The sequence below is a fragment of the Cucurbita moschata genome, unplaced genomic scaffold, assembly GCF_002738365.1.
Source record: "Cucurbita moschata cultivar Rifu unplaced genomic scaffold, Cmos_1.0 Cmo_Scf00032, whole genome shotgun sequence".
Taxonomy (NCBI): Eukaryota; Viridiplantae; Streptophyta; class Magnoliopsida; order Cucurbitales; family Cucurbitaceae; genus Cucurbita; species Cucurbita moschata.
The window spans coordinates 123,633-150,760 of NW_019268548.1; the positions used below are offsets into that span (position 1 = coordinate 123,633).

Sequence of the window (27,128 nt, forward strand, 5' to 3'; positions counted from 1 at the left end):
AAAAAAAAAAAAAAAAAAAAAAAAAAAAAAAAAAAAAAAAAAAAAAAAAGAAGAAGAAAGAATACAAAGGTAGGGGTACACAAAAAAGAGAGAATCTAAAGAACGAGCCTCGAATCAAGAAAAATAAGACCTAATGGATAATTACAAAATTTCTTGGTCACCAGAGCCCAAAGACACGTTGAACTGAATAAGAGCCCAAACGTCACTCCAAGAGCTCTCAAGCCCCTAAAGGCATTGTTACTCCTCTCCCCCAAAGACCCAACATATTAGCACACCCCAGTCTGCCACAAAAAGTTTTCCCTCTCAAGAAAAGGAAGACGAAGGAACTCCTCAATCTGCAACCCCTATGTCTAGCTAGGCTCAAGAGAAACTCCTTGCGGAGGCAACTCCAAACAGCATGGGTTAAATCACATTACAAGATAGTACTACCAAAATATAGAAAAATCATGAACAACAAAGAGGACCTGTGGAGTTTGAACCCCAAGCCACTTGGCAAATTCATAGCCAAGGCGTTCAGATTGTGTGGCCATTCTTGAAGAAGATATCTTTATCACAGCAGCTGCTTCCTTTGGAAGATTATCGTCATATACAAGCTGATTGAAGAGTGCAAAGAAAACGACTCCACCAGAGTTTACAGTGACCTATATGCAGATAATTTGTAGGCAGGCGATCGTTATATATAAAAAATAACTGTTACAAATGAAATATACAAGAACTTCTATCAGATTTTGAGGCAGGAAATATATCAGGACAGATATTTTGTATATATTTAATATGCAGAGATGAGGGTAAGGAAGAAAGAGAAGTTGATATCAAAATCATACAACTGTTGCAAGCATCCCGAAGGGAATGTTATATTAGATCGATATAAATAACCTAGTAACTGAAGTTAACATATGTTGTATGGAGAACAGAACAATACAGCAAAAACTAAATAACAGAAATACATAAATTGTAAATTCTCACTTCGTTAACTTCCTAAAAAAAGTAGAGCTTGTTCGGAGAGCCATTTTCAAAACAAGTTATAAGAATTATAATAAAATAATTGTAAAAGTTGATACCAATGTCTGCATCGAAATCACTACTTACAAATTCATGACTTTGGAAGAAATAGTAATATACATCATTCTAGAAAACAAGACGTTCACCGGAATAAGAAAAACAAAGAACTCCCTAAAATAACAGACCTCAAGGGCTTTATTCATCTCATCTTCCGATTGTTCAGTGCTACTACTGTGTTCGGTGCGGTGAAGAGACAGTAGCCTATCCCACGAAAAAGAGCTCGACTCAATATCCAACATCGAGGCTTTAGCGAGTCTATCCCACAAATTCGTTTCAGTTGAGTGCTCGGGAGCTGGAAGACTTATTGATTCATTGAAAAGTTGCTCAGCACTGAATGGTAACCACGTTTCTCAGTTACACAACAAAGATTTGAATGACACAGCAAATTAAGCTAGAGGATTCAAAAGTAAGTGATAGAAATCATGTCCATTATAATAAGGGGCTGAATTGGTACACAAGCGTTAATTGATAAATGATGAAGAAAGAAGGGGGAAAAGCATATAATTGGGCAAACCCGAAAGGCATATCGAAGGGTGGATGAGGGCGGTTGTGGAAGCCAGAAGCGCGATGTTTGCCGCTACGTTTACGGACGAGTTCAAGCCATTGGGAAAACCTGTAAGCTGGACCTGCTGCGATGTCTCCCAACATGTGCAGTACCTGGATTTGAGGGGGCATGGAGCAAGTTGATGAGGGAAAGTAGTAGCGAAATGCAACGAAAGAAAAGAAATAAAGTGAGTACCCGGGAAGTAACGGTGAGGGGGAGAGGGGTAAGGTCAGGCTCGTCGGATCCGAGATCCAAATCGAGGTCCTTGGGTTCGTCCTTGATATCCTGGTATTCCGGCATAACATGAAGAAAAGGGGGGAGGGGGAGAGGGAGAGGGAAGGTAAATAAGAGATCAGAGGCAGAGAATGAATGGAGTTGAGAGAGGGAAGAAAAGAAGCACCTGATGTTGAAGATGATGGTGTTTTTCCATAACAGAAGGAAGGTAAAGGAAAATGAATGGTACGGTAGTGCGTACAGTGTCTTCAAAAGCAAAGGGAAGCGAAGCGTAGGTATCAGGTATCAGGTACCAGGCCTCGCTGTTGGAAAAGGGGAAAAGGAAAAGTAAGCAAATTAGTAAAAGCCAAAAAAGCTGGCGGTTCGTGATGGCAAGCTATACCCATCATAACTTCGCCATTTTTGTAAGAAGGAAGGAAGTTCGCCATTTTTGTGAAGAAAGAAGAAGAAGAAGAGGAAGAAGAAGAAGAGGAAGATGAACCAGGCGATACCTTTCCGCTTTCTGTTTGTGGGGGTGGTGGATGTTTGCTTTTAAAAATTAAAATTTATTATTTACTATTATTATTATTCTTTTTCGGGAGCTGGAGGAAGAAGACGAAGATCTCGATCTCGATCTTCATCTAAGTCCACTTTCCCTTTTGCCTCCAAAATATTAGTAATATTCCCTCTACTTCTTTATGCACTTTCTCAAATTAAATCAAATTAAATCAAATTAAATCAAATTAAGAAAGGATGAAAGAATGAAATAACGAAAGTTTGTTCGCTCGCTCTCTCGCTTCCTTCACGCTGGCTCCCCATCCATTTCAGTCGCTCATTGTCGCCACCGTCACCGCCCACTTTCTTCTGCTCGTGCCGCCGCGTCCTCCCTCTTAGCGAGTTCCACTGCTTGTCTTCTCTCTTCTTATCACTGGTATTCTCCCTACTCCATCTACGTCTTTTTTCTCTCTCCAAAAACTCAAATTTGGACTTGTCTACTGAAACAATGGAGGAGTTGTACTTATTTCTTCTTCAATCAGCAGAACAGCAACGAAAATAAATTAGCCTTGCGGAAAATTACGACTTTTCGAACTTATCGTGACCTGCTTTTTTTTATTTCCGGCATATGTCTATTATCTTTTAGGGTTTGATAATCTGTATATCTCTTTTGTCTCTACTGAAATTTTCCTTGTTTCTAGTCTCCTAAATCTTCCAAAGCACCACCCCTATGAATATTCCTGCATCGCCCTTCTTCTCTACTTATCTAGAACTAGTTGGTATTCCAATTTTTCCTTACAAACAAATGCACAGATATTCGAATTAAAGTAGTCTGTTTTATTTCGGGAACTTACTCCTCCATGCCTGGTGGTTTATGGCTCCTTCAAGCCAAACGCACACCACAGCTTAATGGTTTTTCATATTTACTCAAGCTTGTAACTTTGAGTTGATACTAAGGGAAGATGTCTTACAATAGATCTATTTGGATTTCAAGAAGCAAGCGGATCATTCTCAATTCACCAACTTCAACTGTGAGGGCACCAACAAACTTACAAACCTTACTCGATTACAAGCGCAATATATGTGTGGTCTACTTGGGCAATTCTCATTTGGGAATTGAAGTAATTTGCTTAGGAAAAAAAAAGAAAAAGATTCCATTAGACATGACAGGATTTGGCTATGGACTGCGTGTACTTCGGAGACAGATGCATCTCCTTCAGCAACGTGAATGTCCATCAGAGGCTCTAAAGGTAAAGATCGCCGAGTTGGAGAGATTTAGGAAGAAGAAGAAAAGTGTCAAGCAGTTCATTGTGGACGTTCCTGAATCCAAATCCTTTCTTGACACTGCTTCTATGCCCATGATTCTAACTGCGGTTGGAGTTGCTCTCTTTGCTAAACTCCTTATGATGGTATGCCCTACTCAACTTGGTTCTCATTTTTGTTCCTCCATTGCCTTTATTTTATTGAGTAAAATGAAATATAATGAGATTTGTGTGTGTGTGTGTGTGTGTGTGTGTGTGTAGTAGTCTAGGACATGTATAGAAATCTCAATAAGAATAGCTTCTTCTTCTTCTTCTTCTTCTTCTTCTTCTTCTTCTTCTTTGTGAGATTCTCCAACTCTGTGAAATTGTTGAGGATCAGAAGCACACTCCAATGTAGGTGTGTGGACGAGGGAAATTTTTGTGGATGTAGTCGTTGTGCTTTATTTTGCATTTTATTAATTTCGCTAGTTTGCCTGTGCTCGTAAGAATCTAGGAGGACATATCCTGTCTCGTTCAATTAATGCTATGCTTTCAGGAAAATGTGAAGCCCATTTAATGAAATTATGACCTTATTTTAGCATATGCTGTGGATGTATAGTATAAGTTCAGTCCCCACCTGGGTTGGGTTTATTTCAAGCAAATCTTATTTATCTCTTTTAATAAGCGACTGTGCTTGTTTTCAGTATGATGAGTCAAGATCTGAAGAGCTGATAGAGCGCAAAATAAAGAATTCTCCGCCAGGTCAAGGAACTGTGAGGATGCTTAGTCGGGAGGAGTGGGAGGAAATGCGAGAGGTTCGACCAAGGACTCCGTTTGAATCCAAGCTTGCTCGTCCAAATGCAAGAATCAGAACTGGAGAACCTGTACACAGGGTAAGGCAGTTGTATCACTGATCTCATATAGGAATTGATGTGAAAGCCTCCACATTTCCCTTCTTTTATCCCATCCCCTAATGATGATAACGTGCTTCCCCATTTCCATGCTTATTACAGATTTGTGTGATCTACTTTGTTGAAACTTCCCAGTTTCTATCAGTTATATGGTTGAATTTTCAACTTCTGCAGTTGCCATTCAAATTTTCTAAATGATTTTTTGTCGTTAGAAGAGACACGACATCCTATGTAGTTTTATAGACCTGTAGATGAATGCGGCATGTGGATTGGGGGCAGGTTGACCAGGGAGTGATAATTTTTTAAAAGTACTTGCTTTGGCAATCGTTTCATGCAGGAAGATTTGAAGGACTGGACGGTTGATGTGCTATCAAATGCACTTACTCGGGCGGAAGAAAGTGTGAGGCATGATTCTACTTCCAAGTGACTTCTCCGAAGGGCCTTCTCATAGATGTGGAGACTTTCAAACTCATCTGAGTTGGTGTTTGGTCATGCAAAATTGTTTTGTTGGGCGCAACCCCTGAAAATGTGCCTTGAAGGATGGTTGGTTAGTAACACATTTCAAAAATTAGTTTGTTTCTATGTTTGATCTGATTTTGATCATGTAGATCTCCTACATGATGTTTTATGTAGAGAACAATCAGGTCGCCATGAACCGGGATAGAGATAGTAGGTAATTTGATTGTGGACTGAATCGCTAGTAGGTGGTGGAAAAGCTTAGATAGTGGTGAGTGGGTATATGCAATTCGGGGGTTTGGCGGCAGAAACTATTATTTGTATTTATTAGATTTGCAATTTTGATCTCCTTGTTTTAACGATGGATTCTTTTGTTCTCCTTCAACCCTTTTGTTCTTCCCTTATCTTTGAGGCAAACTGTGATTTATTTATTGGGATCTCCGAGACACTATTAATTGTTAAGGGCGGAGGGTTAAACGCAGGTCCTCGTCTCCGAATGCAGGGTACAGCCGAGTTGAATCTTTTATTAACCACGGTTAAGTTTGATACAGGGTTTTATTATTATTATTATTATTGTTGTTTTTAATAGGAAAAAAAAGTCTCTGTAACTCTTATGGTCAAGTCAAAGCTTCTGCATTCCTTTTCTTTACTTTTAATTGCACGAAACACATATGCAGAGGGAGTGTATTACAAACAACAAATGTATGCTTGAACGTTCATAAGGTAAATGCGGTACCTTGGTGAAAGAGAATAAAACAACTCGGAATCAAATAAAATTTGTTCCATAGGTTTTGTTCAAATTTTTAATATTTTGATATATGTTGTTCTTAGTTAATTGAACTCTAGTTGGTAAAAAGGGTTTTAAAGTTTAATTGCTTCTATAAATTTAGATTTCTTGATTTGAATTAGTGGGTAAAAAATGCATGAGATTGAGATTGTAGAGAGGAGGATTGGATCAAAATGATTGGCAAGATTGATGGATTGTCGGCCACTCATAGTTCGACCCATTCTCTCTGTTTTGTCGCCTCCATCTCTCATCTTACCTCTCTGCTCGGTGCTTCCCATCCTCCTCTCTCATTTCAGCTTTCTTATTACCTCACCTTCAATGGCTTCTTTTTCAGCTTCTTCTCTCAGCTTCCACCTACCGCCGAATCCACATTCCAAGATTAACCAGGTTCTCCTCTCATTCTTCTTCACACCTTAATTTACACTTCCACTTGCATTGCTCATTTTCCTACTTCCCGCTGTGTTCGGCACCTTCCTCCATCTCTTGATTCTTTTCTTCTTTAGTTTAATTATCAGTTATTGATTGATTATCATTTATTTAAGGAAGACGGCGGCGCTGATAGGGACTCCATGCTTTGGGGCTCTGCCTCCAACCGCTCATCTTTGAAATCCTCCTTCATCTCTCCCCTACGTCAGATTCCTTCCACAAGGAAGCAAAAGTGTGCTGTTGCAGCTGCCCCCAAGTTCTCCATGCGCGTCGCTTCCAAACAAGCCTATATCTGTCGTGATTGCGGGTACCACTTCGTATCTCTCCTTCCATTCCGCTTTTGAACCTAATTTACATCCTAATTTCCCCCATCTTTGTAAAGCTCCCTTTTGGACCAATATGTAGGTACATTTACAACGATAGAACTCCTTTTGAGAAATTGCCTGATAACTATTTCTGTCCTGGTAATTTGCTTCTGTCTTCTTCCACCTTCTTTCCAAACTTAATTCGTATAATCCTCGCGTCTACCAGTTCAAACCAATTTCTTGAATTGCCTCGTCAATCGGGTCAATTACTTTACTTTTGACGTTGGGTCGCGTTCATTTTTAGCACAATTAAGTTCCTGCTATTATTTTAAACTGACAACTTAAAAAGGATATCTTCAAGAACCAAAGAAACAGAACTTCTAGAACATAAAGTTCTCTTCCTGTCGGCGAAACCAACTTCCAATCATTTGCATTTGCTTTCAATAAAGAAGTTGAAATCTAATACAAGTTGTCGTGCCTTGGCAGTCTGCGGTGCTCCTAAGCGACGATTTAGACCTTATGAGCAATCAGTGACTAAAAATGATAACGAATTTGATGTGAGGAAGGCAAGAAAGGCGCAGATTCAGAAAGATGAAGCTATTGGGTAAGAGGGAAAATGAAACTACTCTTTGTAAATGATCATAGATTTTAATGATTGTTCATTCAGTCTGATTGATATCACGTAAAACGGTATAGGAAGGTGCTGCCTATTGCCGCCGCTGCAGTGGGAATCGTGGCACTTGTAGGTTTATACCTGTACCTGAATAGCGTCTTTTAGATCGAGTGGCTTGCTCGATGACGGGGGCTTGACATCATTTGTTTCATCATTTTCTTCCCGAGGCTGTTTTCTATTGATTTAGATATTAAATGTATTTTTTCGACCCACTTTCCGAAAACCCTGGCAAATTGTTTATTGACCGTTTATTTACACTCAGCAGAATAGCCATTGGATCATATATGAACTGCCCATCGCCTTGCCTTAGTTTATGTACCTGTGGATGTGGCTTTGGGTGTAATACTGACTTTGGGATGATTATATCTTCGAAGATTTTGTTTAACCAGTTCTTTCATGGACTGGACAATTGATGTGCTTTTGGATTCGCTTATTCTGGGAGAAGGAAGTGTTAGACACGTTTCTAAGCGACCGCCCTCAACATTGTCCTAAATTGTGGGACAAATCAGGCTCACCTACACTTCCTTTATGGTTATGTAAAACTATTTAAGGTGCAGAACCAGGAAGTGTGCTTCCAAGGATGGTTAGCAAGGCATCTGAGAAATGAACCTTTTGACCTTTTGTGATTTGGGTCTGTAGGTTTTCCCGAGTATCAGTTGGTTTAGCACATTGTTAACATTATATGTAGAGGAATCAGAGTTAGAGAATGTAGTGAATTGCAAATGGGAGGTTGTTTTTCATTGCCAAGAATGCTTGATCGTCTCTTTTACATTAAGTCTGCATCAGAAAACTTGGGGTGGAGGCCTGTTATCCAGAAACGACTTGAATAGCAGAAGTGACCTTTGAGGTTGCGAGAATGGTGCTTCATGAGAGGCACCTCGAATGGTCGCGAATGAAAGGATACCACCATAAACTTGGGTCCAACCTGCGACCTGAGACAGACGGGGAAATGCTCAACTGAATTGCGCAATTCGAAATCAGGACAGATAGCGAGCGGCTACCTGCTTTCCCTGGAACCAAGCACCGTATGGAACACTAGTGTTAAGACCCAGCTCTGTTGCCAACCTATCAACCAACCGACGACTACCCATCAATGGAATTACTGAATCCTGATCGCCACTGGCAACAGAAAATGAAATAAGAAAGAATAGGTGTTGCGTAGAGATCCATCTGATTTATGGTTTTGATAAGGTAATGTACATACACCTACCTGTAAATCAAGACCCGTATGCCGGCTTTAACAAGTGACCCAACAATGGAAATGGTAGGAATTTCCAGGTTGAGAAGCTCGTAGTCCAGGGCTCTGGTGTGATCAGTGATGTCAAATAAGAGTCAGAAACGAGAATGGTGTACACAATAATGTAATACAAGGTCAAAGCCCAGTTGAATTACTCGCTGCAGACAGCCCAGTTGTGGACTCCGACAAGACGGGCGTGAAGAGCCTTTTTCACATCCTCTCGGTTCAGATATGTAACAGTTTCATCTTCAATGCAAACATCTATCCTCTCTCGGACATGCTGCCAAATTAAGCATCCTTAAACACCACAAATTTATTATTTAGAGAAGAAAAGAGTATTTAGTACCTGTGGGCTTAAGTACTTGGACTGCGAGAGCACTGAAGGAATACAGACATCAAGAGTAACGTCATATTTGTCCACGAATTTACTGGTTTCTGTGTTGACTTGGGTCATCACCCTCAAACAAACCCCTGAGATGGAGTCTCTGTAGTACTCACTAACGTATCGGGAATAGTTACAAGCAGCAGTGAACAATGTGTAAGTGGAGTCTGATATCAATCCATGCGACCAAAAGAACTCCGCCCTTGAATTCAAGTCTGTGGCATACTCTAAAACCGGATTCCCTAGCTGCAATTATGACCCACCCTTACTTTACTTACCAACCACTTGCTTTTTCCTTTTCTTTTTTCACGCCACATAAACACAAAACTTACAGCAATTCCCTTCAGATTAAATATCTTCTCCTTTCTGTCCAATTCAGTCATAAGCCTTGCCAGTTGAGGAATGTAATGACCTGGTACATTTAGGAAAAAGATTCAGTTTTTTTTTTTCATGGCTTCCATTTTAGGAAAGATCGGAAGAGGGAGAGGGAAGATGATAAAACAGAGAAATGCGCTTGTGCGTCTGAGTACCTGCATAACTCTCCCCTGTTAGAAATATAGCTCTATGCTTGTAATGAGGGAACTTATTGAACCACCTTTGCAAGAATATGAGATTGTCTTTTGCTGAAGTTATCAACAGGGGAAGACATAAGTTTGAAACAAGAATAAAAGGCAAGAATGCAACATGATTTGTTTTCTTTTCTACCACTAACAGAACTCGAGCTGCTTGCGGCGGTCCCAAGTGCTTAAAGAGTAGAAAGATACTTACAACATAGGCACCTTCATCAGTAATTTCATAGCCAAATCAATATTTATCTTCCTTGAACAGAAGGTATGCAACAATACCTGTGGCCTCATCGTCCATTGTCCCATGAGAAGCGCTATCATGAGCATAAGAGAACCCAACTCCTGCTGGTGTCTCTAAGTATAACATGTTTGCTACTGAAATTATTGAATTTGCACTTGCCTTTACTGATCAGCAGCTATATAACATCCAGAACTATGAAGAAAACGGTCTAATTGATAGAGAAACAGATACCTCGGTTCCAGCTGTATTCATTTTTCACTAAAGCCTCCCCGTTTGGCCTAAAAGGTCCATTTTCTGAGAACGCCCCAACTCCCAGGGAAGAACAGCCAGGCCCTGCAAGAAATCAAAAAAAAAAAATCCTCCCTAACCGTTGAAACAAAGTTCCATGGGCCCCGAATTACTAGTAATATTGAAGAAGTTAAGTAAAGTAGTCAACCGCACCTCCATTCAGCCAGAGAACCAAAGGCTTCGAAGAAGGGTCAGTTTCTGCCTCAACAAAGTAGTAAAACAGTTCTCTGTGCTTTTGGTCATCTACATGAATATAACCTGAAAAATGATGAAACCCCACTGGGGGCTGCCCTGGAAGGCTGATAATCTTGTCAGATTGAGCATAAGAGGGAACAATCTCCTTGCAAATGCAAAGATGAAGAATAAGAGCAGCCATTGTCATGGCCTTCCTTGTTGGAGAAAGCATGGTTTAGACAACGAGAGACAACAAAGAGAAGGACGTAGAGGAAGTGGTCTTTAAAATGTTGCTCAGCGGAGAAAAAGACATGGGGGAGGGCATGAATGGGGCACTAAATAAGCAGGCAATCTTATATTTAAAATCGCCATCATACTTGAGCCTTGTTACTGGGCAGGCCTGATATAGAATAGAATTAATTCATTTTGCAATTGGGTTGATGCCCAAGAGCATGATTTGGTAGGACACACTCAAAGCATAAAAGATTGTTTTTTGGAAAATGAAGAAACAAATAGAATACAAGGCTGCTTTATCAGAATTCAGAGCCCTGAAAGTACTGCTATGACGCTTCTCTATCTTCTGTTGCCTTACAACAACAAAAAAGATGTATCCACAGCTTGAGTCTGTCATTCTTTTGTTATTATTATTATTATTATTATTATTATTGTGGCGTATATTGTAAAGTGGTTTTACACAGCTAACTCAGAGATCAGTTCTACGGTTATGTGTAAGGGAAGTTTCAACTCTTTCTATTTGATTTCAAGTATGGTATGATTTTCTGACAGAGTCTTGACAGAATTTCAGGGGCTACTTTTAGTTCTAAGAGGAGACGATTGGTTTTGCTTGTTCAAATAAGATAATCTTGTCCAGGAGCACCAAATCGTCCTTCAAATAAGATAATCTTGAAGGCTTCAAAGGGACCCTCAAACTAAATATTGTCATGATTAAATATTTGCACACAAATGCAGATGCTTGAACCACATGTTCCCCATCATGCGTTGTCAAATCTTGATTTTAGTTTATGACTACTAATGGTAATGGGGCCTCTGCCACTTTCTCTCCCTCGCTGCGTTTCATATCATGCCTATTTGGAGCTTTTAGTAGGTGAGGTACCGACTCTGCATTTCTTTTGCTCGATTAAGCATATGAGGCAGATCGACTCAAGGATTCAAATGAAACCATCTTCGATAGGAATCAGCAAGACTCGAGGATCCAAGTGAAATCATATTCAGCGTGCTTTTTTTCATTTGAATTAGGGATTATATTGATGGAGACTTCCCAATGTGAAGGCCTTTGGAGCACTCTTGAAAAGGGGGTGGTGCTTGTGGGGTATCTCTGCTTTGCGTAAATTATGGAAGTATGCGAATAAGCCAACAACCAAAATACAAAGTGAGGGCAGGTATCATTTTCAAAGCCATGCTTCCCATTATGCAACTCGCTTGACCCCCGAGAAAGAAACAGTTCTTTATTTCACCATTTATTAACCCCTAAGATCCCATCATGTGAATTTTAGAAACGGCATACCTACAACCACTTTGTTGGAAGTGGTAGTGCCTTGTTACCTGTGGATTTAATTGAAAGCTGAGTTCTTTTTGTGGACGACACCCACATTTGGGCAGCCCCTGCCTAGCAAAAGAAGTTCAATAGGGTTGATAAAACTCAAATGATTGAAATGGGTTAATAAAAACCCCTCTCCTTCCATTGGCTTTTTCCTTTTCCAGGGAGAAATGTCAACTACTTCACACTTTTAGAAGAAATTTGATGCTTTCAAAAGCTTGAGTTACTTGTACTCTGGTTTCCACCGCTGCAATCCATGAAATAGATTGATCCAGCCCCTCAGTTTGGGAGCAGAAAGCAACACGACACCATGCTTCATATTGCATTAATTTCAAGCTAACAAGTTGAACTTGTACAGATTGAAAAACAAATCGAAATGGTTTTTGTTCATAAATTCCACGAGTACAAGTAGATTAATTTGCTTTAAAAAATCATTCAAGGAGAAAAAATAACATCCTGCCTACTCAACCCAACTCTTATCATCTGCCTCTCGGAATAATACAACTTTAACTTACCAAAAGCTAGTCTTTGGTAGCTTAAGAGTTAAGATTGCTGCTTAACAACAAGGTCCTCAATCAAATCGGCAGCTTCTTGAACTGTCGTTATGTTCTGAGCGTTATCCTCTTCGATATTGATGCTAAATTCTTCCTCCAAGGTCATAATAATCTCCACCTGTGGCCATGCCAACATTATATTTGATTTTGTCAAATGGGGCAATGAACAGAACCGTAATTATATATAATAAGGAAACAGAAGTATGAAGAAGATTAGTGTGATGTTTTGTTTGGGGAAGGTTATGGAAAAGGCGTACTGTGTCGAGGGAGTCGGCACCAAGAGCTGAGAACTTGGATTCAGGGGTGAGCTCTGAGCTTTCAGGCAAAGCCAATTGTTTCCTCACAATTGAACACACCTTATCAACTGTTTCTGGTTTTGCCTGTCCATTCCATTTCATAAATTTACCAATTAACTTTCAAACTCAATTCACACAACAAACAAAAGGTAACAGCAAAGTGAGTTAATTAGCAAATGAAAATGCCGAACTTACCGCACAAGAGACACGCAGGTGGGATTGGGAGGTTCTGTGAGTGACAAGACGGAAACCATTACTCTTGAGCAATCCACCGGCCCCGGCGGAGCTTCTTCTGAGAACCTGACACTGCCAGAAGCAGCATACAATAATATCAATTTCACTTAGGGAACTGTACATAGAATGCAATAAATATGTAGTGGAGTGGGATGTCAGAGAATACCTGGTTCTGGTTGGTCTTGGCAGCTTGGTTGAGAGGTATGCGGAATCCGAGGCAAGTAGATGAAAAGGAAGCCATTGCCATTAGAGAGAGTTTGATGGAATACGAGGGAATACAGTATAATAAACTTCAAGACCAGAACAAAAGGAGTTGAGGGAAGGGATTGGATAAAGTAGTCTTGTTGGTTTGGAGCTCTTTAAACTGTGGAAAATGGAAATGAGGAACGAGTGGCGGACGTTGCCGCTCCCTCAATCCATTTTATCAAATCCTATCTACACACTGCCCCCAATCTGACACACTCACACACCTCAAACAAATTCTTCGATAATACATTCATCATAATATGATTGTCTTGATGTATATTAAAAAATCTGTACTTGTTTTTGATACTTCGATTATTTATTTTATTTTTAAAAATTATGAACATCTGAAGGACTAAAAGTATAATTAACAATTTCAGAATTTGTCTGCTCAGTCTATTATGCGACACTAGAATGCCTTGGACCCACAAATTTTTTAAATAGCCAAGCCTTTTTTTCTTTTCTTTCTTTGGTTGATATTGATACAAATTGAGCATTTTTAACTTAAAAAGGAATCATGAAGAGACTGATTATGGCTAGTCTGAATTATGATCTATGAATGACATTTTTTCAGGCCTTCACTGCCTTGCCAGTGGCCACACGTCCTCCATAAATTAAATCCAGGTTTTAAGTTCCGTGTGTTGGTTCGTGTTTGAGGGATGTCCAGATGCCTAACAGCCAATGCCTATAAAGAGCGCGCAAAACAGGGAAAGCCCTGAGAAATTCTCCATCTTTTTTCTTCTAAATAACAATTTCCGCTGCCATTGATTATATATAAGCTCATTCTGTGCGAACATAATCAAAATCACCGCACAGACTCCAATTTGGGGGCCGTTTTTATAGTAAGATCCATATTTATTGTGTCTTGGTGAGAGAGATCAGTGTAGGGAAGAAGAAGAAGACGAAGGGGGATAGGAATAATTAAGAGTTACCTGGAAGCAAGAAGGCAACTTTAATGGCTCTGTCGAAAGATGGGCAACGACATCCTCTGGTGCCAAGCTTTGTGTATTCTGCTAATTGGGGGATTTCCCAAACAGTGGTTAGGACGACGCCGGCATGGAGTTACGGCAGGAGCTTCCCAATTGAAGCTCCGAAAGAGAAGATAAAGATGTATTCACCGCCCTTCTACGCCGCTTGTACAGTAGGCGGCATTTTGAGTTGTGGACTCACCCACATGACTGTCACCCCCCTCGACCTCGTCAAGTGCAATATGCAGGTAAACTCTGAATATCGATGTTAACTATCCAAGTCTTCCTTCACACCTTTAAGGCAACGCCATTTTATGTCTACAAATGAGCAGTGTTAAACCAATAATTAAAATTAAAATAAACAAGTAGTTTCGAAACTAAGTATGCATAAAAGAAATGGATTAACATAGTAATATAAAAGAAATGAATAATTAAGACAATACAGAACACGAATACCTGTCCCACGACCCACAAAACAGTTACAGTTAAAATAGCTCTCTTTTGGCCACACCCCAAATTTTAGATCGACCCTGCAAAGTACAAGAACATCTCGTCTGGTTTTGGAATTCTGCTAAAGGAGCAGGGAGTGAGAGGGTTCTTCCGGGGTTGGGTGCCAACGTTGCTTGGTTACAGTGCTCAGGGGGCGTGCAAGTTTGGATTTTACGAGTTCTTCAAGAAGTACTATTCTGATATAGTTGGAGCAGAGAATGCAGCCAAGTACAAAACTTTCATATACCTTGCTGGCTCAGCATCTGCAGAAGTAATTGCCGATGTCGCTCTCTGCCCCATGGAGGCCGTCAAAGTTCGTGTCCAAACGCAACCTGGTTTTGCTCGGGGGTTGTCAGATGGGCTCCCAAAGTTTGTCAAGTCTGAGGGTGTTCTTGGGTATGAAACTAATTATATAGTGCAGATACACCATCAACATATACTTTTTTTTTTCCTCCTAATAACTTCGAAGTCTCTGGTTGTCTTCTTTTACAGGCTCTATAAAGGTCTGGTTCCTCTTTGGGGACGTCAGATTCCGTGTAAGTTAAAGCATCAAAATCCCACGTTTTAAGTTTTAACTATTGTATCTGCAAATAGGAAAAATGACATCGTTACTAAAAACAGAATAATGATTTACAAGATAAATTTGGGGTGGGTTTTGCAGATACCATGATGAAATTTGCTTCTTTCGAAACAATTGTTGAGATGCTGTACAAGTATGCCATCCCAAGGCCAAAAGAACAGTGTAGCAAATCTCTGCAGCTTGGAGTGAGCTTTGCCGGTGGATATGTGGCCGGCGTCCTCTGTGCCGTAGTCTCACACCCGGCTGATAATCTCGTCTCTTTTCTCAACAACGCAAAGGGCGCAACCGCCGGGGATGTGAGTATGGTGGGTAAAATAAGATGAACACGTTCATATAGATTTCTAATTCGGTACTTTGATTTTGCAGGCTGTGAGGCAGCTGGGTTTATGGGGTCTGTTCACTCGAGGCCTTCCGCTTCGGATTGTTATGATTGGAACTCTTACCGGGTCTCAATGGGGAATATATGACGCATTCAAAGTTTTCGTTGGACTGTACGCGTTTTTGGCTTGATCTTTCGTGCACTCCTCTCCGAGCAGCACAGTTGCATGTAACTAATGACTTTACTTTATCTTGTAGGCCAACAACGGGTGGAGCTGCTCCTGCTCCTGCCGCTAACAAGTGAAGGCGTGGGACGGTTTGCGTCACCTAATTGCCAAAAAATGCGGATGCCTGTAACTCCAAAGACTTGGAAATCATTCTAATTATACTCAGGACCATAAAATTGAGGCTTTTGACGCTAAAGAATCACTTTTTGTAGGATTCGATTGCCGATTGCATCATTCCCTTTTCTTTCTGTGTTACTAGATACCGGATTAAAGATTACAAAAATCTGAACTTCTACGAGATTCAATAGATGATCCAATGAACCTGACCTCAGGCCGCGTACAAAACATACTCGAAGCTTAAGTCAGATACCTGTAGTAAAGGACCCAAAAATCACCATTTACTAATTATCTTGAAAATTTATTCTCGAGTATGATTGAGATCAAGAGGGTAGACAGTATCAAATACAATCCTTGCGAAAAAATGCCGAAGTTCTGGTAGGTCCCCGAGAGCCAGACACTCGTAATTAACCTTTCCTCTCTTCGGAACAAATACTCTCTCTGCACCCTCAACAAAGCACTCAAAAATTTTGCGTACCTTCAAGTACACCACCAATGGGATAAAAACCTGCAATATGTGAACTTTTTAGCATATGATTCCACAGGCAATATATGTCGTAGGAAAAAAAAAACTTGGATCCTATAATTTATATTCCAGGAGAAAGAGTGGGGTAGATTACTATAAGCTTGATATTCTCTAGAACCTAAAATTATAATCGACTTTGAATGTATAGACAATTGGCAACAACCTTTTTGAAAAGTACAAGAGAGATTAAAATGAAGAAAAATTACTAGATCCGAGGCTGGTGCTTGGGGATACATTTCCAAGACTAGAGACACAGAGTGCTCGTCGGTCATCTTATGAAGTGCGTTCTTAATAGACGTAGTAAGATCCATAACCTCATCAATCAAAGTTTGGACCTCCAGATTCTCAGGTTCTAATAATTCGTGAAAGTTTACATTATGTGCTCTACTGATGCTCTTAGCAATGCTAATTGCTTCCATCATATTGCCACCATTGTGGACTGCAAGACTAAATGCTGCAACCACTAAAGGACTCCTAGGCTGGTCAGACAGGGCAACATGGAAGGCTAATACTGCAACCCTGTAGGAGAAAACAGTGTTTGAGACTGCTTCACTGCAAAAGAGAGAACAAAGTTCGGAAAACAAGTACTATCACTGCTCATAAAAGAAATATTAATTAACAAGTTCGAATCATGGTTCACCGAACAATTTACAGGATCAGACCAACAGCAGGTTTCAGCTTTAAGCCATAAACTAAACAACTGTCATCTTTTTCTAAGAAAAATAAAAAACCGTGGTTTCATTGAGAAATATTATCAAATACGAAAACACATACCAAAATGAAAAAGAAAAAGAAAAAAACTGACTCTCGTCCAAGAGAACAAGGCCAATCTAATCATTACAGAAGGCCTTAGACAGCATGGCCCAAACCGAGGTATTAAATCTAATCACCTCCAAAACTCCACCACCATCTTTACGGCAACTTTGAAATTCAACCAATAACTCAAGGGGAAAAAATATTTCAGCTCTCTTCTAGGGTAACCTAGAGATATAATTTTACATTTCAATAACATATTAAACCTATTTTTTAGGCACTCTTCACTGGCATTGGAACATTCCAATTTTGTAGATCAGACACGAGTAGTTTACACTACATCCTGACACCATGTTGAACCCTGACGATAATTATAGATAGCAACAGTACAACAGTAGATTTTAGTTCTCAACAACAATCTTACCATAAACTACTGTGACAAGGTCTATTAGGTGCCAGAAGTTTATCCATGCTGGAAAATAGGGACTGCATACTAACAATGTTAGTTAATAACAAGTAATTGCCATGGACCAATTGTGTCATCAATTCATAATCAGGTAGGAAAATCATCAATTTGACATAATCGATGTCCTATCCTTACTTTTCAAAAGCTTTACTCCATGCATGATTCAGCATACATCACCAAGGGATTTATACTTTGTATACTCCAGAATAATTTCAAAGGACAACGAAAAATATACCGAAAGCATTCAAGATAACTTACTCTTGAGCTATTTAGGACTTGGGGAAGTGGGGACTGGGAGTGCGAACGAAAGGAAGTAAAGGAAACTAAGTAATTCAAAAGCTTTAAATCTACCAGAAACATTTTTTTTCAAAGCACACAACGTACAACTAACCATTAGAAGAACAAACCATGAATAATTTTTCCTTCCACAAGTTGTGGAAAACCAGCCGTACTGCATACATCATATTGATCTTCTACTATACTATATAATATACAAAATATATATATATATATTACATGCAACTTTTCATGAGATTAGCAAACTACCAAGTCTTATGCAGTACCGAGTGAAAAATAAGTTCGGTCTCCCACGTACATTAGGAAAAACTTGAAAGAAAATAAATTCTGATAAGCACCAAAAAGACAGTAATAGTAAGAATAGGAAAGAGACAATTACCAAAAGCATATTTGATCCCTTGTCGGACCTCCGAAAACCATATTGGATGAAATATGCTGCCTACAATATCAAACTGTCTCACTTATTTGTAACCCATAACTGGGGAAAAAGTCAAGCGTCAATTCACCTGAATTGGAAGAAGTATTTCTAGAAGTCCATATTTCCATAACAACCTCAAAGAAGCTTCAGCAGAACCATAAGACAACAAATAGTTCATTTCCATCTGAAGCCTTGCCTGATATTTTAAGGAGAAAAAATCAATTAGAATTCTTGTTCAAGAATATTAAAAGCCAAAGAAACATTAGGAAGGAAATATCAAGTTAATCTAAAAACCTTATTGAGGGTAGACACCAGGCAGGATAATTTTTTAATAGAACCAGCAGTATCCTTTGCAAAATTGAACCGTAAACGAGCTGCAACTCTGATTGCTCGGAGGATTCGTGCTGCCAAACTAGACGGAGTTAGTAGTATTGCTTTCTGGGTAAATATGTGCTGCTTAAGCTCACTTATGTTTCTCAACAATACATTCAGCTCAATGCTCTAGTCAACATACGATAAGGGAGTTCTGCAAATGAAAACTCACCACAATCCTCTTGAAAGGAAGTGCAGGCAGGAACCACTGTTCGTATCTATGCTCCCAGAAGGTCGTACAAAAGAAGTTTACAATATCATCTAGTGTGGCTTTCAGTATTTATTTAAGTAATAACTTGAGAGAAATGTGTGCATACTTTAGCTTGTTTTATATCCTCCATTCCTTCCAAGTAGTCGTATACTGCACTGTTGTATGGATCATACATCAGCCTGCAAGAAGCTGACTATTAGTTGAGAACCGAAGGGTGAAAGAGACCATTTTTTTTCTCTTTTGCATGTGTTTGGAGGGGGACCCACGAATTATAAATTTTCATTTACCAGAAAACCTACTATTTAAAAAATATTACAATTGTATAATAGAGATAGGAACATGGATTCTCAAGATGCAGGATCTCGTAAACCACCCGTTAATGGTAAAGTCACGTTGCATGCAATTCTTCCATCGGACATAATCTTCCTCTTCACAGTTCATTGGCTTTTCAATAGCAGAGTTCAAGTGTCTGTCAAATGGCCTACTGGATGTGCTAAAACTTGACACCTAATATTTTAAAGAAAGTAAAAGCTCGTTATTAAAACACGAAATCATAAAATATCAAATTGATGTAATATCTACCAGAAACAACTACATATGGTCAAAGGTATCAATCATTTATTAATAGGAAGAGAAACAAACCTCTACAATGCTACCATCAATATGCACATGGCATATAGGAAACTTCCTCCCAACTATTTCACACCATGAAAATGTTCTTGAAACCTTTAAATGGTACGATATAATATATGTTAAAAATGAGGGGCCGAACCTTAAATTATATATATAAAATACTTATAACTAAAATTGAGAAAACAGGCATAACTGAGGCTTCACAGTGTCAGTAGTCCCTGTTGAACCTGAAACTTGCAATGTATATTCATCGAGCTTTTGACCCCCAAAAAAGTTTCTAACATATTGAGGCCTTTTGCCACGGAGATTTATGTAATTTACATTATAATCTTGGCCAAACATAAAGGACATATTCAGTATCCAATTTCCAGTAATCCGCCTCGTCATATTCTACAAAACACACTTGACCATTCCGGCATAAACAATTGAAATGAGAAGTGTCTCGTAAGGATAGATGGTAGAAATTTCAACTCGCAATCTGATTTCCAATAGTATTCTTTTTTAATCTAACGGGTTTCCTTTCTATTCTTCTTTAGTCATAAAAAAAATATATATATATATGAGAAAACTAATTTATCATGTGTATGTGTCTCTTCTCACAACTCGATGTATTTATGATAGATAATAAAGTTTCCTCGGTAGCGATATAAGTAATACAAAATATTTTGAAGGAGATGGTTGGAGACAAACCTCCTTAAGCTCAGCTGAAGTTATTATGTCAAAATCCTTTGGTGTTCTGTTCAAGATAAGATCGCGAACACAACCTCCTACAAGGTAAACTTCGTAACCTAGAACGTGAAACAATAATCACAGGATTAATTACAAAAGTTACAAAATACTAGGAAGTGCATGAAGAAGGTGATAAAGGCTAAGATTTTGAAGATGACACTAAATGTTTATTTACTATTTGATGTGAGAGGAGACGTTTGTAAATGAAGGAGACAACGTAGGGTAACCTTTTTTCTTGAGCCCGTTGAGAACTTTTCTGGTAGGTTTGGGAATCATGAAAATATCAATCCCAAGCTCCTTGGAAGAAAACGTCTTCCACTTCCGCAGCTTAGAATCATTATCGAATTCTTCAGCAAAATAACAGTTTTTTTTTTTTTTTTTTGTCAAAAAAAATTAAGAATGAAACAGAGGCCTAGTTTCATATTATCAGAAACAAGAAGAAGCTAGTTATGAAACTTAAAAGTAGTTAGAAAGTAGGAGGAAAAACCCTTGAAATTGCCTCGGGGGAGGCGGAGAATTGGTGTGGCCGTTGAAGAAGGTATCTGTTTGAGGAGCTGCTGCCTCCCCCACTGCAATGGAAGTGGGACGAAGCTGAAGTAAATAGGGTGAATGAATCAGGTGAAAGAGGGAAGGGAAGAGAGAGCAAAGGAAATGGCAATAGGAGCAGAATTACCTTGCGGAGGAAACGGAAGAGTGGTGTCCGTCGAGGGAGATAAGGTCTGCAAGACATGATGCCAAGTAATCCCGACATGCCCATCTCCAAATAGGATTGGAGGAAGTTAAAATTAAAGCCGCGCGAAGTGAGAAGCGTTGGTCATAGCCGGGCAGAACGGTGAAAGCCGAAAGGAGAGGGAAATTCGAGACATGGGCCTGGGCCGCATTCTTTTCTAGGCTCTACCTCAATTGGGCCGACTAACTAGGGGGGCTAAATTAATAAATAAGTAAATAAATAATTGGTAGATTTGCAAAAGTGAAACTGTGGAGAAGGGGGTGAGAGAGAAATAAAAAGAAGATGGAGGAGTGAAATGTAAATAAAAGAAAGAAAATAGAGTAAGGAAAGATTATGCATGATTGAAGAGCGTAGGTGTATGTGAACGTATTTGGAAGTGGGGCTTCAGTTGGCGTCTAGGCTTTATTATATAAACCAAGGTGCGGTGCGAGGGTTGTCCATATTGGATATCGTTGCGAGTTGTAGTTGTGGGAGCTTACATGTTATCATGAACAACTCCCAATTCCACCCCTCTCCCAAATTCCTCCCCTCTCCCAAATTCCACCCCTCTCCCGACTCCTTTGCGCTCTCAAAAATGAACCCATGTAGCTGGGAGTTAGAAGAAGCGCCACAAATCCCCCACTTCCACCACCTTCTTCCACCTCAAATCCAATCTTCCTCGGCTCAGCAAACTGCCCACCACCACCACCTCCCGCCTCGCATATTACCCACCACCACCAACTCATTGCCTTCTTCCCACTCTCTCTCTCCGTCCGTATGTACTCTCCCTCGCACTTGTGTTTTATGGTATGCATTATATATTAAGTGCTTCTAATTTAACCTCTGCTTATTCCCATTACCAGAAGGAGGACCCAAATGAAAGAGGGGGCGACGGCAAGAGGAGAGGCTACAAGCGTGCAAAAGCAGGAGGAGGCCGCAAGAAGCTCAAAACCCAAGACCACCCTCAAGTTTCTCCACCACCAGGGTACATCCACGTAAGAGCCAGGAGGGGTCAGGCCACAGACCGCCACAGCCTTGCAGAAAGGGTATTCATCATATATATATATATATATATATATCCATATTACCTCAATTCCTCTCTTTTAACTCTTAATTAATTACTAATTGGAGTTCCAGGTGAGAAGACAGAAAATCAGCCAAAGGATGAAGGTTCTGCAGACGCTTGTTCCAGGCTGCCACAAGGTTCGTCCGCCTACTATTATTACCTCTTGCTTTCTTCTACCCAATCACTCTCCTTGATCAAACCATATATATATATATATATATATGCCACCATAGGTAACTGGGAAGGCCCTTATGCTCGACGAAATTATCAACTATGTTCAGTCCCTGCAAAGTCAAATTGAGGTACATATATCAAATTAAATAAACCCAATTACCATCATGAATGGACGCTAATTCATGCATTTTTCTTCACAACTCATTAAATACTTTGCAGCTTCTGTCCATGGAGCTTGCTTCTGTTCACCCCATCCGCTATGACTTTGGAATGGATAATCCAGAGGTATTCATCGGTACGCCAGTCACACAGGTATTGAACGGGAGTGGCATGGTGTCACGTTCAGAGCAGGCAGAATTGGCATATAATATGGCGTCATGCAACACATTTCAGGCCACAGGCGGTGGCGGTGGTGACAGCCCAATCTTAACGGCTGAAAACGGCAGCTTTATCCCAGTGGACATGAATCCATCTCAAGTTTTCCTGGATTATGGGAATGCTTCTCTGCAACATCTGTCATGATTTTCTAATTTACTCACAAAACAGAAAGTGAAAGAGATGATAATTAAATTTGAGTGGAGATGAGTGGGTGGTTCTATGTTAACAGAACTCATCTACATACTGGATACATCACATTAATTATTGTGAATATGTGTAAGTCTTATCCTTGGGTTGGAAGCCAAATTTTGTGGCGCAGGGAAAAGTGTGTATTGTGGGACTACCTTTTATCCGTAATCAATCATATGGGTGGTTTTAAGCAACAATTTCTCCTCTACTTTCTTGTCTTAATTGCCTCTACTCGTGTCCTGATGATATAATAATGGGAAGGGATGGATATAATATGTAGTGTCTGATGAATTAACCGCGGACATACAAGGTCAATAATTATGAAATTGAAAGAGATAGAGGATTAATTATGATATCAAAAAGTGGGACGCAGCATCAGCTAACAGATAGATACATGCGGACCAATGCAAAAGGATGAATTAAAAAAGGACCGCAGAATTTGATTGCGTTTGTTGGGTATAAATTAAAAGATTGTAGTCGTGTCAGGTCGTAAATAAAGATGGCATCTTTTGGGTGTTTAGAAACTGTAGATGAAATGACAGAGGTAGCATCTTGTGTTGTGGGCTGCAGAATGCACTGTTGGGTGTGGCCTCCGGGTGTATGTAATAAAAGAAATATAATTGCGATGTGATGAAAAGAAAAGCTCCCCAAGTCTGGACTTAAGCAGAGCCCCGCCACAGTCCTCCAACTTCCGAGTGGCAGATGAATGGGCGTGCGCGACATGGGTTAGCCCACCATGTCAGGAGGGTAGGAAGATGAGACAATTTGGCTGAGTAAATGGAATGTAACGTAATAGTGAGTAACTCCCACGTGTCCTCCAACCATGCATCCAACTTCCTGTTCTTGTTTCTGCTGTTCATTCTTCTAATTTCTTCCTCCTCCACTGCACACCAGAGCTTATCAAACAGTCTCCGCTCTCTCGGGGCTTCCTCCCATTTACCAAAAGCATTTGATTAGACAACTCCCACAAAAGATGGCCCTTTCTGTATGACACCTCTCCCATTTTCTTTGATTAGACTTCTACTAAACTTCATTCACCAAATCCCATTGCCACGCTTCCCCTTCATTACAATACACGACGAAAACAAAAAGGTTGCCAAGCCTCCCTTGTGGTTCACATGATTTAACCCCTCATTCATTCAATTCCATCTATTTCATCCCAAGCCTTCAATTTCGCCTTTTGAAGCCATACAATATAATGTTGAGAGTAAAATTAATTTGAATACACCAAACACAAATTTCTATATGTACGGTTTGAAATATGTACTTGTGTGCAACACTTATGGCGGCAAAATGTCGTATGCTATAGCCCGAGACACAGTGTTTCAACCTTACTATAAGAGAGAGTTCAAACGTGTGCTCCATGCCAACAAGTGATCCCTCGCCACTGGCCATGTGCAAGGATGACATTTCATGAAATCCTCATATCATATCTTTTATAGAAAATGTTTCGCTTTCTTCTTCAATCAACGTGGAATCTCTCCATTCAATGTAAGTCACGAAACAAAAAAAGAGCCAGGCTTTTAGGGTAGCCAAGTTGACGGTAAGATCATAGTGGTGCATGGTTGAAAAGTTTGGAGGGTGACACAAAACTAGGCAACGTGTGAAAGACAATGGTTTGGTCTGGTTTGAAGCTAGAAACTTCGCCCTTAATCAAGATGGGCCCAACTTTATGCATGCAGTTGCATATGATTGGACTGGGCAATGGTGGTATGCGTGGAGGCTGTGGCGTGGTGGATATGCCCATGTGGACCGCCCTTGCCAAATGAGATATGCAGACACATCCACTCATAGCTGCCTTGCCATTGCCAATCACTTCTTCCTAAAAAGCTTCCCATTGGATATATATATATATATAATATGTTGGTGTGATTTGAAGCACACCCAATGAAGCAGCTCGATGCGACTCATCCCCACACAAAACTTGTGTCACCATCATTTTATCCGAAACTACTTCCAAATTAGATTAATCAATATATCATCTAATCTACCTGCTATTCCATCTCTCCTACATTATCCTCAAAACCATTCTCCGTTTAGGCAAATTGACCTCTAATCTAATTATACCCATATTGGATATCAGTCGTACTCTTAAAAAGCTAAGCAATTTAAGTACAGCCATATGGATGGATCCATTTCAATTTCATGGCCCAATTATGAACATGGACTCACTGCCCATATCCACTCAAAACCAAACCGAACCACACCACGCCACCCTTCTCCCCAATGTGTCTCTAGTGAGCTGGGTGTATGAAAAGAGAACATACTGGAGCATATTCGGAGGGGACTAAATTGGATGTTTGAACAAATGAAATGAGGGGAAGAGGAGAGGAGAGGAGGAGGCCCAACCCCAAGGGGCCAAATCCAATCGTGAAGGAGTTAAGGAGACACGCGGCAAACTCCCAGATTTACATGGCTGATGCCACCAACCAACCCATTTCATTTCCCCCCTTCTTCCCCCCTTCCGACCCTTCCTATTCCTACACTCCCCCGCTCTCCACCTCCTTCCTTCTTCCATTTCCTCTCTATTTCTCATTTTCTTTCTCCCAATCTCCAAGGCTTCAGCCACCCATCCTCGTTTCAGCCCTTTCTCCCCCTTTCCACGCTTGCATTCCTTCCAAGTCCTCACTTTTAACACGCTCAAATTAACCCCCTTCTATGTTTCTCATTTAATGGCCGATATTCAACCCCCCGACCCCCAGATTAACGGCGCCCCTGCCCCTCCCGTCGTCTCCTCCGAAACCGTTGGATCCAAACGCCAGCGAAGACCCAGCGTCCGATTGGGGGATATCGGCGGCGACCAACCCTACGATTCCTATGCCCGCCGCACCAATAAGCCCTGGAAGTTTGCCTCGGATAATCGCAAGGACTCCTCCGCTGCCTCTGCCAAGAACTCCAAAACTCGGCCCTTGACCAACTTGAGGTCGGCGGGGGGTGGGGGGGCCGAATTTCGCGAGACCCCAGAGGGCGAAGACAAAGAGAACAATTTGGATAGCGTTGCAATTGGGAGCTGGAGATTGAAGGATTCCAAGCGGAGAGGCTCAGCCGCCACCAAGAGGGTTAGAACTAATTGGGTATCCCCCAAGCACGACGAAGGCGGCGGAGGGGGGGAGGCAGATGAAAAGTATAGCGCCGGAGAAGACGTGGAGGAGGGGTATCGGGATTACGACGTTGATAACTCGGAAAGTCCCCTGAAAGAACAAAGCTCAATGCATTCGCTTGAGAATTTGGCGATGGAAGGTGAGGGGAAGGAAAGGGAGATGCTTTATCAGGGGAATAGAAGATGTATCCGGTCTAGGGTTTCGGAGGGTAGAGAGCACCAAGATGGGCTCGAGTTTTCAGGGCCTTCGGACACGGATGCCAGGAATTGGAAATGCGGGACTAGCGGTGATAGGAATGGGAATGGTGGGAGAGGAGTAGATGGGGTTAGAGTTTGGCTCAACGGCTTAGGGTTAGGTCGGTATGCTCCAGTTTTTGAAATTCACGAGGTGGACGATGAGGTGTTGCCAATGTTGACACTCGAGGATCTCAAGGATATGGGAATAACTGCAGTTGGGTCCCGGAGAAAAATGTACTCCGCAGTCCAGAAGTTGGGGAAGGGATTTTCATGAGGAATGTATGTATCCCAAATTTCAGCCATGCCAATGTATGCCTGAACTCATTTTTGAGCCTCATTGCTGCTGCCTGCATTATAGGTTGTTTTGGTAGTCTTTCATATTTCTCATTACTGCGCTTTTCCCCCATAGTCTTTCATATGCTGAATGAAGTAAGAGTCTTGCTACAAGACACCAAAAGAAGCAAAAATAAACCATGTCTGGCCGCATATTCTGGGATGCGACTCAACTGTTTCCACTGGCTGTAGTATACTGTTTTCACCATTCTGGTTTCTTAATAACGTCTCTTGGGGTCTTACATGGGAAAGATTCTGCATTTAGTTGTCTGGCCGAGTTTTTCCCCTCTGGGAACTGGAAGCCTGATGGTGTAACTGTGATCACAAGTGTGGTGGGTCCTGGGTTTGTTCTGCATTTTGTTCTCCAAGGAATGCTACTCGCCAAGGTAGTCTCCATTTCCCAGAGAGATGACCAAGTGTAGAGCTACAATCTATACTTCATTTTGAAGATCTCGAGTAGTTTGCTTCAAGATTCAAAGCCAATTCCCCGAATTCAACTTGTTGGAGTAGCTATACGCCTTGACGAGAATTTCCTCTAACACGCCTTGGACAAGTATGACCATAACACTCTGCACATTCTTCCGTGCACCGAATATCGGTTGCCTTCAATCTTATTTTTGTTCTTCATAGTTATTTCAATGTGACTCCTATGATTGAAGCATATTTGATCTTTTCAGCTTGTCTTTTATGATTGAATTTCTATGACTGTATGTCATAAAAAGAAAAAAGTATTTGAGGAAATACAAAATTTCTGGTAAGATTTTAGTGACCGACGAGAACCTAACAAAAATTGTTGCCAATCTGATTGATTGCGTGATTGCTGAAGCAGACAGGAGGCGTCCTAAGCCCTGAGGATAGAATTTATGATGTTGAAAATCGTTCTCCCTCGTTAAAGAAGGGAAGGGGGGAAAGGAAAAATGAAGGTAACCGTATGTGAGAACACAAAAACAAT

The 27,128-nt window shown here is 40.6% G+C and overlaps 9 protein-coding genes and 1 long non-coding RNA gene across 19 annotated transcripts in view; 5 read left to right on the forward strand and 5 right to left on the reverse strand.

Annotated features, from left to right (window-relative positions):
• LOC111429819 (dual specificity protein phosphatase PHS1) overlaps positions 1-2,602 on the reverse strand; it is a 9,138-nt gene extending 6,536 nt beyond the window's left edge. The window contains exons 1-6 of the mRNA XM_023065836.1: positions 2,332-2,602; positions 2,007-2,142; positions 1,802-1,891; positions 1,577-1,719; positions 1,188-1,392; positions 465-641 (exon numbers count right to left, since the gene is read on the reverse strand). Coding sequence (XP_022921604.1) covers positions 465-641; positions 1,188-1,392; positions 1,577-1,719; positions 1,802-1,891; positions 2,007-2,036 — 645 coding nt within the window. The 5' untranslated portion in view covers positions 2,037-2,142; positions 2,332-2,602. The remainder of the gene's footprint in view (positions 1-464; positions 642-1,187; positions 1,393-1,576; positions 1,720-1,801; positions 1,892-2,006; positions 2,143-2,331) is intronic.
• On the forward strand, positions 2,596-5,284 carry LOC111429829. Of its 4 annotated transcripts, none has more exons than XM_023065854.1 (4): positions 2,596-2,750; positions 3,291-3,723; positions 4,260-4,448; positions 4,804-5,284. In XM_023065854.1, exons 2-4 carry the CDS (start codon positions 3,478-3,480, stop codon positions 4,891-4,893), a joined length of 525 nt encoding a protein of 174 aa, XP_022921622.1. In that variant the 5' UTR covers positions 2,596-2,750; positions 3,291-3,477; the 3' UTR covers positions 4,894-5,284. The 4 variants fall into 4 exon arrangements, 3 of the variants coding, with proteins under 3 accessions (XP_022921622.1, XP_022921624.1, XP_022921621.1); XM_023065856.1 differs by having other exon boundaries at positions 2,618-2,750; positions 3,309-3,723; XR_002708229.1 differs by lacking the exon at positions 2,596-2,750 and having other exon boundaries at positions 3,069-3,723; positions 4,804-5,013; positions 5,100-5,281.
• Positions 5,263-7,522, forward strand: LOC111429830. Of its 2 annotated transcripts, XM_023065858.1 has the most exons (6): positions 5,263-5,425; positions 6,044-6,096; positions 6,252-6,442; positions 6,541-6,599; positions 6,927-7,044; positions 7,137-7,522. In XM_023065858.1, the coding sequence occupies exons 1-6, from the start codon at positions 5,284-5,286 to the stop codon at positions 7,216-7,218; spliced, it is 645 nt and encodes a 214-aa protein (XP_022921626.1). In that variant the 5' UTR covers positions 5,263-5,283; the 3' UTR covers positions 7,219-7,522. The 2 variants fall into 2 exon arrangements, with proteins under 2 accessions (XP_022921626.1, XP_022921625.1); XM_023065857.1 differs by lacking the exon at positions 5,263-5,425 and having other exon boundaries at positions 5,775-6,096.
• Positions 7,523-7,825: 303 nt separating this feature from the next.
• Positions 7,826-11,703, reverse strand: LOC111429825 (serine carboxypeptidase-like 45). Its single transcript, XM_023065848.1, has 10 exons — positions 9,981-11,703; positions 9,771-9,872; positions 9,578-9,673; positions 9,263-9,355; positions 9,065-9,144; positions 8,697-8,978; positions 8,506-8,630; positions 8,324-8,416; positions 8,115-8,232; positions 7,826-8,045 (listed from the first exon to the last, which is right to left on the reverse strand). Exons 1-10 carry the CDS (start codon positions 10,231-10,233, stop codon positions 7,896-7,898), a joined length of 1,392 nt encoding a protein of 463 aa, XP_022921616.1. The 5' UTR covers positions 10,234-11,703; the 3' UTR covers positions 7,826-7,895.
• A 185-nt stretch (positions 11,704-11,888) lies between these two features.
• Positions 11,889-13,182, reverse strand: LOC111429833 (acyl carrier protein 4, chloroplastic-like). The gene is made up of 4 exons (XM_023065862.1): positions 12,810-13,182; positions 12,605-12,715; positions 12,371-12,493; positions 11,889-12,231 (listed from the first exon to the last, which is right to left on the reverse strand). The coding sequence occupies exons 1-4, from the start codon at positions 12,888-12,890 to the stop codon at positions 12,103-12,105; spliced, it is 444 nt and encodes a 147-aa protein (XP_022921630.1). The 5' UTR covers positions 12,891-13,182; the 3' UTR covers positions 11,889-12,102.
• A 404-nt stretch (positions 13,183-13,586) lies between these two features.
• On the forward strand, positions 13,587-15,771 carry LOC111429826 (mitochondrial phosphate carrier protein 3, mitochondrial-like). Its single transcript, XM_023065849.1, has 6 exons — positions 13,587-14,102; positions 14,378-14,739; positions 14,836-14,879; positions 15,005-15,219; positions 15,290-15,414; positions 15,500-15,771. Exons 1-6 carry the CDS (start codon positions 13,842-13,844, stop codon positions 15,543-15,545), a joined length of 1,053 nt encoding a protein of 350 aa, XP_022921617.1. The 5' UTR covers positions 13,587-13,841; the 3' UTR covers positions 15,546-15,771.
• On the reverse strand, positions 14,082-15,244 carry LOC111429834. The gene is made up of 3 exons (XR_002708230.1): positions 15,009-15,244; positions 14,311-14,927; positions 14,082-14,172 (listed from the first exon to the last, which is right to left on the reverse strand). It is a non-coding gene; the product is annotated as an uncharacterized LOC111429834 (long non-coding RNA).
• Positions 15,772-15,835: 64 nt separating the features above from the next.
• Positions 15,836-20,863, reverse strand: LOC111429822 (poly(A) polymerase I-like). 5 transcript variants are annotated; one of them, XM_023065843.1, is made up of 14 exons: positions 20,664-20,863; positions 20,478-20,559; positions 20,218-20,337; positions 19,952-20,049; positions 19,271-19,354; positions 19,002-19,135; positions 18,735-18,807; positions 18,590-18,635; positions 18,340-18,449; positions 18,134-18,241; positions 18,007-18,066; positions 17,289-17,350; positions 16,318-16,630; positions 15,842-16,093 (listed from the first exon to the last, which is right to left on the reverse strand). In XM_023065843.1, exons 1-14 carry the CDS (start codon positions 20,745-20,747, stop codon positions 15,887-15,889), a joined length of 1,581 nt encoding a protein of 526 aa, XP_022921611.1. In that variant the 5' UTR covers positions 20,748-20,863; the 3' UTR covers positions 15,842-15,886. The 5 variants fall into 5 exon arrangements, with proteins under 5 accessions (XP_022921612.1, XP_022921611.1, XP_022921610.1 ...); XM_023065842.1 differs by having other exon boundaries at positions 16,318-16,663; XM_023065841.1 differs by having other exon boundaries at positions 18,945-19,135.
• A 216-nt stretch (positions 20,864-21,079) lies between these two features.
• Positions 21,080-22,714, forward strand: LOC111429828 (transcription factor bHLH137-like). Of its 2 annotated transcripts, XM_023065852.1 has the most exons (6): positions 21,120-21,221; positions 21,258-21,474; positions 21,563-21,745; positions 21,837-21,902; positions 21,999-22,067; positions 22,159-22,714. In XM_023065852.1, exons 1-6 carry the CDS (start codon positions 21,208-21,210, stop codon positions 22,459-22,461), a joined length of 852 nt encoding a protein of 283 aa, XP_022921620.1. In that variant the 5' UTR covers positions 21,120-21,207; the 3' UTR covers positions 22,462-22,714. The 2 variants fall into 2 exon arrangements, with proteins under 2 accessions (XP_022921619.1, XP_022921620.1); XM_023065851.1 differs by having other exon boundaries at positions 21,080-21,474.
• A 2,091-nt stretch (positions 22,715-24,805) lies between these two features.
• LOC111429827 (protein bicaudal C homolog 1-A-like) lies at positions 24,806-26,855 on the forward strand. The gene has a single exon (XM_023065850.1). It carries the CDS (start codon positions 25,179-25,181, stop codon positions 26,115-26,117), a length of 939 nt encoding a protein of 312 aa, XP_022921618.1. The 5' UTR covers positions 24,806-25,178; the 3' UTR covers positions 26,118-26,855.
• Positions 26,856-27,128: the final 273 nt, after the last annotated feature.